Source organism: Anastrepha obliqua, chromosome 3 (assembly GCF_027943255.1).
Source record: "Anastrepha obliqua isolate idAnaObli1 chromosome 3, idAnaObli1_1.0, whole genome shotgun sequence".
Lineage (NCBI taxonomy): Eukaryota > Metazoa > Arthropoda > Insecta > Diptera > Tephritidae > Anastrepha > Anastrepha obliqua.
In genome coordinates this window covers 94,136,241-94,148,963 of record NC_072894.1, presented here as the reverse complement: position 1 = coordinate 94,148,963, position 12,723 = coordinate 94,136,241, and the positions used below count along the sequence as shown (strand labels likewise).

At 36.6% G+C, this 12,723-nt stretch overlaps 1 protein-coding gene across 1 annotated transcript in view; it reads right to left on the bottom strand.

Annotated features, from left to right (window-relative positions):
- Window positions 1-12,176, bottom strand: part of LOC129243049 (protein still life, isoforms C/SIF type 2) — a 297,252-nt gene extending 285,076 nt beyond the window's left edge. The window contains exons 1-2 of the mRNA XM_054880124.1: window positions 12,025-12,176; window positions 9,387-9,666 (exon numbers count right to left, since the gene is read on the bottom strand). Of these exons, the coding sequence (XP_054736099.1) occupies window positions 9,387-9,666; window positions 12,025-12,152 (408 nt within the window). The 5' untranslated portion in view covers window positions 12,153-12,176. The remainder of the gene's footprint in view (window positions 1-9,386; window positions 9,667-12,024) is intronic.
- Between the last annotated feature and the right edge of the window lie 547 nt (window positions 12,177-12,723).

The window sequence follows — 12,723 nt, the reverse complement described above, 5'->3', positions numbered from 1 at the left end:
GATGACTTCACGCTCAATGTGATCATTGCCACTGTTTTTTCATCGAGCGCATTTCAGCTGGCCGCCTCTGCTACTGGCCGCTGTACGCCCATCACCTTCCCTGTTTCTGCATGCAACTACACGATGCGCATTTGGATGCTCCAGGAGTCATAATTACCTTGATTAAACTTTTCAATTTGGTACATGGACCCCATGGTGACCCCGCACAAAGCACGCAAATTGCAAATTCAACAACAATTTTTTAGTTTATTGATAGACCGATTTCTAAAACCGCGATACCCTCGAAGGTGGGCCCATAACCTGTTCAAATCGCTTTATTTAAGTAATTGATTTATAAACTATAAAGGTGAATCTCTGTACGTTGTCCGCGCACCACTACGAAACGACCACACCAAATGACGTAAAAATTTGTATACATTCATATTTTCACCCAATGAAGGTTATAGGCATGTGATGGAACTCCCTTCCCACATCCCCCAGGCCGCGCCACCACTCTCATTCGTCACTAATAATCGAATATTTGCTTAAATTTAATCTAAAAAATCTTAGTTTTTCCTATTACCCACTATTTATAGCACACTCTAGACTTCAAAATCCGCATAAGCTGTTCAACTATGACCCAAATGCAAAGTTCAAAAACGGTTTGAGATTGAAAATTAATAAAAATAATTTTGCTTGATATTTTTCTGATTGGTTGTTTTGATTTTATTCAACGAGACATAGCAACGGGTGCCGGGTATTGTAATATTATGGTTATTAATAAAAAAATATTTTCTATGAAATTATTATTTGTAATTCTTTTATATATAGTGCATATCCTAAATCCCTCAAAACTACTCCTACGCGAGCGGGGCCGCAGGATAAAGCTAGTTGATTGATTGAATAAATAAATAAATAAATAAAATAAATAAATAAATTTGAAAGTAGAAAAATGACAGGTTAATTTGAATGTTTATATGAACATATCTGCCAGTGTGTACGCTTGCAAGCAATTTTTATTTTCTCTTTACTACAGAGTCGCATTGGAATCGAATCTATTTTCAAACAACGGTCACTAAAATTTTTTTCATCAGCACTAATAGAAATTGTTACGAGAATTGAAGAACAAATTAAGCCTGTGAATTCTTTACCTGTGAGGAATAAGTTGAAATATTCTTTTCAGCAAATATAAGGGTTTTGTTGTTATAAAATATAATAGAATGCAGTAATTCAATTCATCTGATTGAAAAATATTTTTACTTGCAATGACTAATACTTCTGCCTGTAAGCTTTTGCTTATTTACAGTGTAGCCACAGAAAGGACCTTTTCCATGTTTAAGAATGTACTCAGCGACAACAGGAAAACATTTAATTTTAAAAATCTATTCAAACAGTTTGCTATTTAAGTGAATACGTTCCAAATTCGTAATGTTTTACCGGCGCCTTTTGTACGTTTCGAATAAAATTCAATAGTGTTTTCACAACAAAAACTTAATTATTTTTTTAGTTGCATATTTTCAGCATGTTTTTGATATTTTAACCACTCAAAATCATGTTTTTACGTTGAAAGTGACTAGTCATTTTGCAAATTCGTGTGCAAACCTACAAATTGTTAATAAATACTTTGAAACCATACCACGATAAATTTAATATCGGAGGTGCAGGAGGTTTATATGTAGAAACAGGGGGTGACGAGAGAGAAGTTGGCCCATATGCATACATACGACTGCTTTGTGGATAGGAAAAACATTTTTCGTAACTAAAAAAAAAGTAATTAATTTTCCCTTTCAGTGTCTTCTGATAATTCAATTTCATTGAAAGATACACACTTTTGAAACAAAATACAAATTTCGTTATTTTAGGGAGCGGCATCTACAATAAAAAAATATTTCTTACCCCTGGAATCACTTATACTCGAAAGGTAGTGGATTTGTTTTGGGACTGAAATAGCGGTGGTCCCTCGATGGGGAATTGCAGGCCTCCGAGTGTATTTTTGGTATGAAAAAGCTTCTCATAAAAAACCATTTGCGGCTTGGAGTCTAAGTCAAGACGGACACCACAAATAGGAGATGCTCGGCCAAACACCCAACAAAGGATGTAAGCGCCAATTATATATGTATATATACATATTTTATACCAATCAGCCATTCTAAAGAAACTCATACACTACCCTGGCGTGTTTCGTTGGTTGGACAATCTTTATATACATTCTGTGAAAAAAATATCGGGAATTGTTAATTTAAGTTTTGTTTCCTGGAACGCCCGTACAACTGTCCTCTATAGTGTCGCAGAGTTTGAACGTGATCTGCCAATTAGCTTGTTTTTTTATATTTAATTATATCAGTCAACCGCAGGTTTTTCCGCGATTTTCACTATGGATAAAAATATCGAAGAAACAATTTCTCTTAAATTTTGAATTTTGAACGGAACTATGTGTGCCGAATCATTGAAAATGTTGCAGAAAGCCTATGGCAAGTGTGCTTTATCAAAAACACGGGTATACGAGTGGTATAAGGCTTTTGCAGAGGACCGAGAAGTCGTGGATGATTTGCTCCGATCTGATCGCCCATCAACGGATGAAAACGTCAACAAAAGTGCTGGAAATCCATCATTTAATTTGAGGGAGGTAGCTCGAGACCTTAGCGTGTCTCACGAATCAATTCGCAACATTTTATACCATCAATTGGGCATGAGACACGCGGCTGCTCGCTTCGTTCCAAGAGAGTTGAATTTCATTCAAAAAATTCATCGGAAAAAGGTGGCAGCAGATATGCTTGAACAAGTGAATTGAGACCCCTCGTTTATCTAGCGCATCATAACAGGTGATGAAATACCTGTATTAGGCCGGGTCGGTTTTTGGGGAGGCAAAAAATCGCCCATTACTCTGTGAAAATCATATTCTAGGGATCAAAATAAGAAACTTTGCCGAATGAACTATACCTCTAAAACGAATTCTGGTGTCCCCCAATTTGGGTCGAACTTTTTAGTTTCTTTTCTATAACTCACTTAATTTTTTCATAAATAAATTTCTTAAGAGAAAAAATAGATATTATAAATAAATAATAAATATTATTATAAATAAATAAAAATTAAGAAAAAACATAGCCATTTAGCTGATTTTTTTATGTAAAGGCCAAAAATGGTGATATTTTGAAATAATTGTATGGGGAACCCCCCAGGGGAGTTCCAGGGGGTGTGCCACTGGCATGGGTGGATCGGCGGTCCAAAGTTAGTGGGGGTCGGTCATACATTTGGACTCGATTGGAGCACTCTAAATGGGTCAAAGTAGGATTTTTCGTTCGACCCAAATTGGGGGACATCAGAATTCGTTTTAGAGGTGTGGTTCCATCGGCAAAAATTCTTATTTTGATCCCTAGAATACGATTTTCACAGAGCAATGAGCGATTTTTAAATCGACCCGCCCTACTGTATACGGTATGAGTTTGACATGCATACCACTCAACAGGCGGCTGAACGGCGCTATCCACATGAGGCGAAACCCAAAAAACCACGTCAAAGACGGTCAAAAGTGAAAATCATGCTGCTGATTTTCTTTGATTATCATGGTGTTGGGCACTCGGAATTCACTCCAAATGGTTCTACGGTAAATAAATGATATTATTGGGAGGTTATGCGACGTTAGATAGAAAATATGCGTAGGGAAACAAATTGTGAAAAAAGGTCATGTATATTGCACCATAATAACACATCGTCTCAAAAGGCTTATATTGTGAAAACTTTTTTGACCAAAAACTCGCCAAAGATCATCGAATAACCACCGTATACATCGGATTTAGGATTAAGGAGAATTCGCTGAAGAAGCTGAAGAAGATCTCTTCAAAAGCGTTTAAAAGGTGCTTTGACGACTGTACTAATCGTTAGCATATGTATATTGCTTCGAATGGAGCCTATTTTGAAGTCGACAAAATAAATTTGGGTGATTAAACAACTATTTTGCGTTTTATTGAACAATTTCTGGTACTTTTTTAACAGAATGTATGTCTGCATATGAGCAAAGTGCAGCGGTTCGATTCGAACCCTCGCAGAGGGAAACTTTTTTAATTGCTCCATTTTATAAAGAAAAATATTTCTAAACTGCCATTAGTTAAATAGGCGACTAACCCACGCTTTATATTTGCTCAATTGAGCAACTATCTCTGCCGACTGGAGACATTTTTTCGAAAAAACTTTGTTTTCCCGGCATGTGTACGAAAATCGCTTGGGGCATCAAAAATAAGTCACGTAAAATTACCAAAAACAGTGCCAAAGACAAAAATTAGTGCAAACTCTTTAGCTTTCAGCGTAGCGCACAATGGTAACGCCCCAGGCATTGTGCATGCATTTTCACGCACACATACCTATATATATGTACTTGCATATGCACTCGTACATGTAGTTGTAAGCAAGTTTTGTTAGCGGGCGTCCATGCTAAGCTTACACATACAGGCACACACTAAAGTCGTATATTAGGCGTGTTGTGTGAATTAGAGTTTCTGTAATATTTTCTGCGAAGTGCGTTGAGCGAGGACATTTCAGAGGCTCTTAATAATGCACCAATGCACGGAGGAGTGTTTGTATGCTGGCTGACTGACTGTAGGCGATGGCCACATTCATAATTAATACTTACAACATATGCATTTCGAAATCTTGCTTCACACTTTCACACAACCATATGTTTCTAGCAAACCTTCATTTATATAGGTATACACATAAACACATACTCGTATGTTGAAGTAGTGCAGCGGCAAATATCTAATTGTGGCAACGAACATTGTAAGTAAAGCTGTCGCCTTTGCATTTCATGGTTGGCAGTGAGTGCTAGATCGTATCTGTACTAGGTAGAGGACGAATCGTCGAATGGCTGTGTTTATGGTTTATATGTAAATTGCATGCAAAATTAAATACCTAGTCGCGACCGTTGGACATTCACTTAAATACTTTAAAATGCACTGCGTTCAACACCTGCATTGCCAAGCTTTGCATTCGCATGCATACATACATACATATGTATGCGTGTATGAATGTGCTGTATAAATATTCTAAAACTACCACATGTCGCTTGTACGGTATACACACACGACGATGTACATACATACATACAAATTGAACTAACAAAACCAAATGTCCGCGAGCAATGAACTTCTATAGTATTCGCTGCTACTGTTTTTTGCCTTGTGCTGCCTGCAGCTATTCGCAATGCAAATAACTTTCCTATTCATTGCCTTGGCATACGTGCACACAGCCACATTTGACTATATTTGCATGTGTGTGTGTAAAGTATGTGGCCGTATGTATTTAAGCGAGTTTATATGAATGTGTATTTGGCGGTGGGCCGATAGAGCCGATGAAGGGCATACAAAGCCTTTGCCGTTGACATTTCTCACGCAAACATTTTCTATCGTACCTAATGATTATTAAAGTTTATGTGTACATACATACGCCAACCCGTTTTAAATTTTCCATTTCGCATCAATTCTCTATTTTAGTATAGTTAAAGCCGACCGACTGTGTTGCGCTCGCCTATAGATTTGTAAATCGGGATTGCCCCAATGATCTGCTTAAGGTACGCTAGCTATACTATCGATCTTCGGGATAGATCTTAGTTTTACAAGCTTGTTAAAGTAATTCAATGCCTCTTCAAACTGAGCAAAGTAGACTATCACGACATTACTTTCATATAGATAGTTAGGTAAACGGATTTTAATATTCTTTTTAAATATAGATATCATTTTATCATCTGCATAATGTTAGATTTCATAAATATCACATTCAGGTAACCAAAAATGTTTTTAATGGTGCAATAATGGCAAAAAATCTCAAATGACGATTCTTTCTTCGTCCGAGTGTGCCCATTCCCTGGGCAACCATATCAACCTAACTATCTGCAAGAATTATAGTTTTAACACATGAAGGTGGGGAGCTATACGTCTACTAAGTTTGGACGAAATGTATTAATTCATCGAGATACGCACACATTTACCCATTTCCTGAAATTCTTCTTTCGTTATATTTCTGTTTTTTTACTTATTTAACTTTACCAGATTTAAGAAAACTTGCTTCATTTATAACCGAGACTTAGTGTGTGTTTTTTCTTTTTTTTTTGCAAAGCTAAATACTTTCTTCAAGGCATCGCGTCTTTGGAGACATGTACAAAAAGTCAAATTATGACTCAAAGGTAAAAAATGTGTTCGATACATCGGCAGCCACATTTGGAAATAACTGCATTCAGAGAGAACGTAGGTTCGAATCTCGTTGAAAAATCAAATATGAAGAAAATGTGTTTTCTAATAGCGGTCACCCCTCGACAGGCAATGGCAAACCTCCGAGTGTATTTCTGCCATGAAAAAGCTCCTCATAAAAAATATCTGCCGTTCAGAGTCGGCTTGAAACTGTAGGTTCCCCCATTTGTGGAACAACATCAAACCACACGCCCAAAGAAGGGTGTACGCGCTCATTATATATATATACATATATATATAAATTGTAAATTATTGTCTTGGGGACATTAATCCCCAACCTATCCGATTGTGCAACGGAACAAGACTCGCTGTAAACAAAATTATGGCGAACTTCATGGAATCAACTATTTATAATCGAGAGTTCAATGGAGAAGTGAGACTCAATCCACGCATTCTTATTAGTCTCCCCAACATACCATTTGATTTCAAACGACTGTAGTTCCCCATTCGTCTTGTATTCACTATGATCTTTTACTAGGTCAGAGGTAAGCCACTTAAACTATGCGGATTATATATACTAAATCCATGTTTTTCATATGGCCAGTTATATGTTACATGCTCACAAGTCGGCCAACCAAAAAAATAAAATTGTTTTGATGCTGAAGAAAGACGGAAAAACACAAAATATTGTCCACCACACAGCTCTTGAATAATAAACGAGTTTCAATATGAAGTCATGCCTGTTTTCCATATGCTTTTTGCCTATGAAGAAGGTCCAAAATCTGAAGCTTTGAACTCTTTTGCGCTAAGATATAACCACTAAAATGCGTACTGTATTTTCTTTAGAAGTAGGTTTTTCTGGAGTATTTGCTGTACTATCACCTTCGGGAGTTATTCGGGCTTCATGTCCCTCTCACTGCAAAATTCATTCAAATTTAATTTCAAACGATATTCCTGCTATTACTTTCTTTATGGTAGAAACGCGTCGGGTACCAGATAGTAGAACTCATCAAATCATATTTAATTCGAAAAATCGACTTGAAAAAGGTAGTTTAGAATTTCTACTCCGTTCGACTTTAAAATCAAGCCGCATACTCTTCATACGCACATATGTTTGTATGTACTTGTATATGAAGGCACAGAGAAGCATAAGCACATAGAGATATGCGGCCAGAATAGATTGTGAGGATTCATGGGTGCATTGAAATGCTTATTCTATTCAAATAAAATTGCAAATACGTTTACACGAGTATATAAGTATATACATACAAGTGTTAGAGCTTACTTGCTCTCAAGCGTGAGCGCTTCCCAAACATTCAAAAAAAAAAAAAAGGAGTAATTGCAACCGAAAGCGAAATGTACAAAATCCTTAAGAATGTGCCTGAATGTGTATACTTACACACATATATATCTACATATGTGCGATCTGTAAAAGATGCGTTCGTAAATTGGGAAATGCCATGCGCTATGTAAAAATGCACGTAGTAGATTTGATTAAGTTGTGGAAAAAGCTGCTAAAAGTGTTCAAATCTCGCTTGGTTCTTTTTCCGCGCGATTTCGCTCCTATACTACTGTAATATTTTTTGTCCAATTCTCTGTAATGGAAATTTAATTCAAGTCATGTGATGATTTTGCTGTTAGTATAGATTTCGCTTTTTTGGATGTGCTTGTGTGTGTGTATCGGCGCGTATGCAAACGTATTTCGCAGGGTCACAAGGCAGTTATAACTGTACGTGCTGCTCGTGCTTGTGCAACTGAAATGCTGATAAATATTAAAGAAGAATATTTAAAAAATACGAACGCGAAAGAAAAATATGAAAGCTGGGACGTATGAGCAACAAAATTTGCAGACAAATTCAAATTTAAATTTCTGCATATCTGCGACCAGGAATGGATTTTAGAATATTAAATTGCAATACAAAGAAGAAATTTGCCGAGATATTTGAAAAATCGCTTTCATTGGGCTGATTTGCTTATGATATGCCTAATAAACGGAGCCCAAATAGCAATGGAGCCCAAAATAGTAAACGTGAAATTTAAAACTTGAATAGTGAATAGTGAACAGCGAATAGTGAATAAAACAAAGAAATTATCTTGAAACCACCGATGTATATGGCACTCCTTGATTTTCGTTTTGAAAAAAAAAAAATGTTAGCATTCTTTTCCAAAACATCCCACCTGAAAAAATAAAAAAGGACCGTACTTACACTTCGTAGCCTGGCCTTACTTGTGAGCTATGCTTTTTGTTGCTTTATACACAAATTGTTTGCTTAGCGGTCAGCGGAATTCTCTAGCGAGCAGAGGAGTAGTGAATCGAATGCGGCATATCTAAATACGTTGAATAATCTTAAACTAAATTAACCACTTAGGTATACTTGACATCAGAGACACGTCATGCACTTGTTTGCCCCAGTACCGGATAACGTGTTTTGTTTTTATTAATTTATTTTTAAAATCCAAATAAACTAAAAAAATTGCTTACTTTTGTTAAGTGTTTGATTAAAACAAAATAGTTTTGGCTGTTATCTACTAGATAGTTTTAAAAATTTGACAAGCAAATCACTTTTTATGAGGAATCTTGAATCCTAATCTCTACAAAAACAGATACTTAAACGCTGTCGTTAATAGGGGATTGCAGTAAAATCTCACCTTTCAAGTAAAATAAAAATAAATAATTGGCGCTTACACTTCTGTTAGGTGTTTGGCCGAGCTCCTCCTCCTATTTGTGGTGTGCGTCTTGGTGTTGTTCCAAAAATGGAGGGACCTACAATTTCAAGCCGACTCCGAACGGCAGATATTTTTATGAAGAGCTTTTTCATGGCAGAAATACACTCGGAGGTTTGCCATTGCCTGCCGAGGGGCGACCGCTATTAGAAAAATGTTTTTTTAATGTTGGGTTTTCACCGAGATTCGAATCAACGTTCTCTCTGTGAATTCCGAATGGTAGTCACGCACCAACCCATTCAGCTACGACCGCCTTACATACATACATACATATATTAGGATACTTTATATAGCTATTGGAAAGCACTCAAAATAGTTTTGGTTAACGGAATGTTTGAAGGAATTCTGTAATGAGAAATGGTATTGAACGCATACCTTTTTTGTTTATGGTTATCATGAAATCTAGCAGAAGTACGTATGTGGTATTATTTGATGTTTCTATCAGGTAGTAAAGTGCGAGCGTGTGCGTGCGTGTGTGCACTTAGAACTTGTGTACGGACTTACCTGACAAGGCGCTTGGAATAGATACGCATCTCCGAATGCTGTACTCAAACAGAATATGTAATCACGTTTAGGATGCTCTGGTATAGGTTGCATAATCGCACCATCAACAATAATTAAATGCTTTGGTGCCGCTTCGACGCTACGCCCTTCACGTGAGTCGCACGGATAGAATAGTAGTGTGGTGCCTTTTAGACAAACCCAATAACCTTTCCAACCTCGTTTTCGAGCCAATTCGATTTGATGCTTTTTGCGGAGTAGCCATTTTTTCACCGACAAGAAACTGCAATAAAAAGTAATTACACAAAATTTACAACTTATTTAAATATTCGAGCGATTCCATATCAAGTGATAAAAGTACTTTTGATATACAGTGGATTATTCTGAAAATTGGTTTATTTGTAGGCTTGAGTAAAATAGAAAGTAAACTGAAAAAATTTAAAATTGTGGGACTTATTCAATACTGAAAATTTTGGTATGGAAAGTGAAATATTTTTTGCTATTTTTAAAACTTTTATAATTTTCTTTTTTAGCTTTTTAGGATAAACTATAAGAAGCCAAAAGTAAGAGTTCCGGCTCGTTTTCCTAATCACTGTAATTCAGGGTGAAATTCTAGCCATTAATGAGGCAGCTGTCTGGTTGGGCAAAAATGTTACTACCTATAGAGAAGTCTCCAAATCGGTTCCTCACCTATATAACAAATGAGAAACCTAGTGCCCAGGATAAATTCTGCAAGTAATCCACCCCTTTCATTTTTGTATATCGTTACTACTCCACAATGAGTGATGAGCGTTAGCATCGCATTTCACAATTAGCCTAAATAGAAGTTTATTACCTTCTTGCATCATTTGTTTCAAAATATGTCGCGATAATTCAGCAGGCTCGTGAGCCAGATAAGCGAACGCCAGTCAATATCTAGAACTATTTACCTCAAGGCTAGCTACCACCAAGTCACTATCACTAAGATTCGATAAAATAAATATATCCAGAGTAGCTCTTGCTAAAATACAGGCTCTAGAAACACCGCAACAGCTTATAGTCTGGGTCACTCAATCCGCAAACCCTATTGATGCGAACCCAGCGCTCCGTGATTTGCTAAGCGGATTAGTAAACCAGCAGAGGCCGATTTATAATGATGGAGATTACTCTGCAAACATTTAATGGCTATCAGGCTTTGCAGTCTCCATTTCCACCATTGTAATATCGCCCTCGTTCTCATCGGATTCTAGTTCGTTGGGCTCTTCATATAGATCCCTGTCAGTCTCTTCGAATAGACATAACAGACCTAGTGGCATACCAGAAATTGTAAGGCAGAAAAACTAGCGAGAAAGGGCAGTACCACCCGCCTCTCTCTTGGTATGGAAATTGCAGCTATAGGCCGTCAGGCGCTACTTAGTCGGTCAAGGAAACACGTTTCTATGCTAGTTGCTTTGATCATAGACTACTGTCTTTTAGGTCGCCTTGCCACCTCTGCATCTATCCCGCGTGGCGTTCCACTAGGCTGCACTTAAAACAAAATGGTTTAATGAGGAGTAGCAGGTAATCAGCTATTGTGGTACATATCACAACATCAACTATTTTGGTACATATCGACCTCTTACCATTTTTTTGTTTTTTTTTTTTGGAAAACATTTTGTTTTGTTATTACCATCTGTCATCTTTCATATGAATTTGAGATTGAGATACAATAATTTTAAATACCGTTTTATCAGAGAGTACTTGTAAACTAAACTCGAATTCGATTGACTAAGTGTAGCAAGTCATTCTGAGACTTTGAGGTAGGTTTATAGGATACATAGTACTTATAACTAGGGTTACTAGTTAGTTGTTAATCAATACAGAGAGTTGGGTTGCTCAGAAAAACGTTACTGGGATAGTTTGGTACAAGGTAGACATGGTATTGAATTTATTAGTTAAAACATATGTGGCATACTCCATGACTGGCATTTTATACACTTGTGCCGCCCCCTCCTTTATTATGTAGATGTTTTGGCTGCATTTTACCTCCAATTTGAGGTATCTGTCTTAATGTTATTCCGTTAACGAATGTCTATTGTTTTATGTCGCCTGCAAAGAGTATATTCTTTTTATAAGAAGTGGGCCGATCTGAGCTGTCAAGGAGAGACCGCGTTCAAAAGAATTTTTTACATCATTTGAAGTTTCAATTCACAACAGGTTTTAAATGGCAGTCACTCCGAAATTCCTTCACCATAGCAACAGGTAGTTCAATGTGCATTTCTTCCCTGAAATCTGCTTTTAAAGAGCACCAGACCTGGCTAAGTCAATCAGTAAGAAGTTGTCCTCTTAAAAATCATATTTTATTATTGATTTGAGTGAAAAAAATCTCTTTTCCCCCCATAAATCCGACCGAATTGGTTGTCCTTTGCGAAATAGTTGTAATTGACGTTAAAAGGATCGCGAGGTTTCTTACCATACCTAAGCCATCACATTTGTACGATCGCAATAATACCAGCTTTATGAGGAAATCCCTGAATTTCTGTATTAAAAACAAAGTAGAAATCTAAGTGCAAAGTATTGATTTTTAACACAGGTATGTTTTATTTATTTATTTTTTACTAATGCCTGCCATATGTAAATTCCTATCTTGTGTTTACTCCACTCGCTTAGAATTATTACTCACCCAGCTTTGCGTACAGCACCAGTGCAATTGAAAGAGGAAGCAGCCGTTCCAGTTGCCTTTGCTTTATATGGTGACGCCATGACACTTTCGCCATCATCTTCATCAGAGACGGCTGTAGTTAAGCTCATTCGATCATCATCAGATATCTGCAAGTACAAAAAATTTATGATTTATAAAGAATTTGTATGCCTAAAAATAGAAAACAAAGTCAAGAAGTGCCAAAAGCTAGGAGAAGCATAACTTTGAATAGCCGGTGCATGTTGTAGTCGAATTTTTTCTATGTTCTTTTGTATTCCATTCACCAAAAGTGAATATGTGGACGAACACTCTACGCCAAAAACATACTAATTCAATCCAGCTTGTCATTATTAGCGACTAGCAAAATGAATGATGGTAAGAAGCATAAACCCGATCCTGCAACCTTCATTTAATTTTTTGTATCATAAGTTTCTCTATTTTCAGGGCATTATCACATCTCGCATCACAAATATTTGGAGAAGCTCGCTTTAAACCCTAAACAAAGATTTACGTGCCAATTATTATTTAAATAGAAATGCATTCATGAATTTCTTTATGATTTACTTTTTTGAGGCATGATTGTATAAGTATAATGATTATATAGTATATAGTGGCTTCCACAAATAGAATATCGGTTACTACAGATGAATATAATATTTCAATGAATATTAAAATTGATTA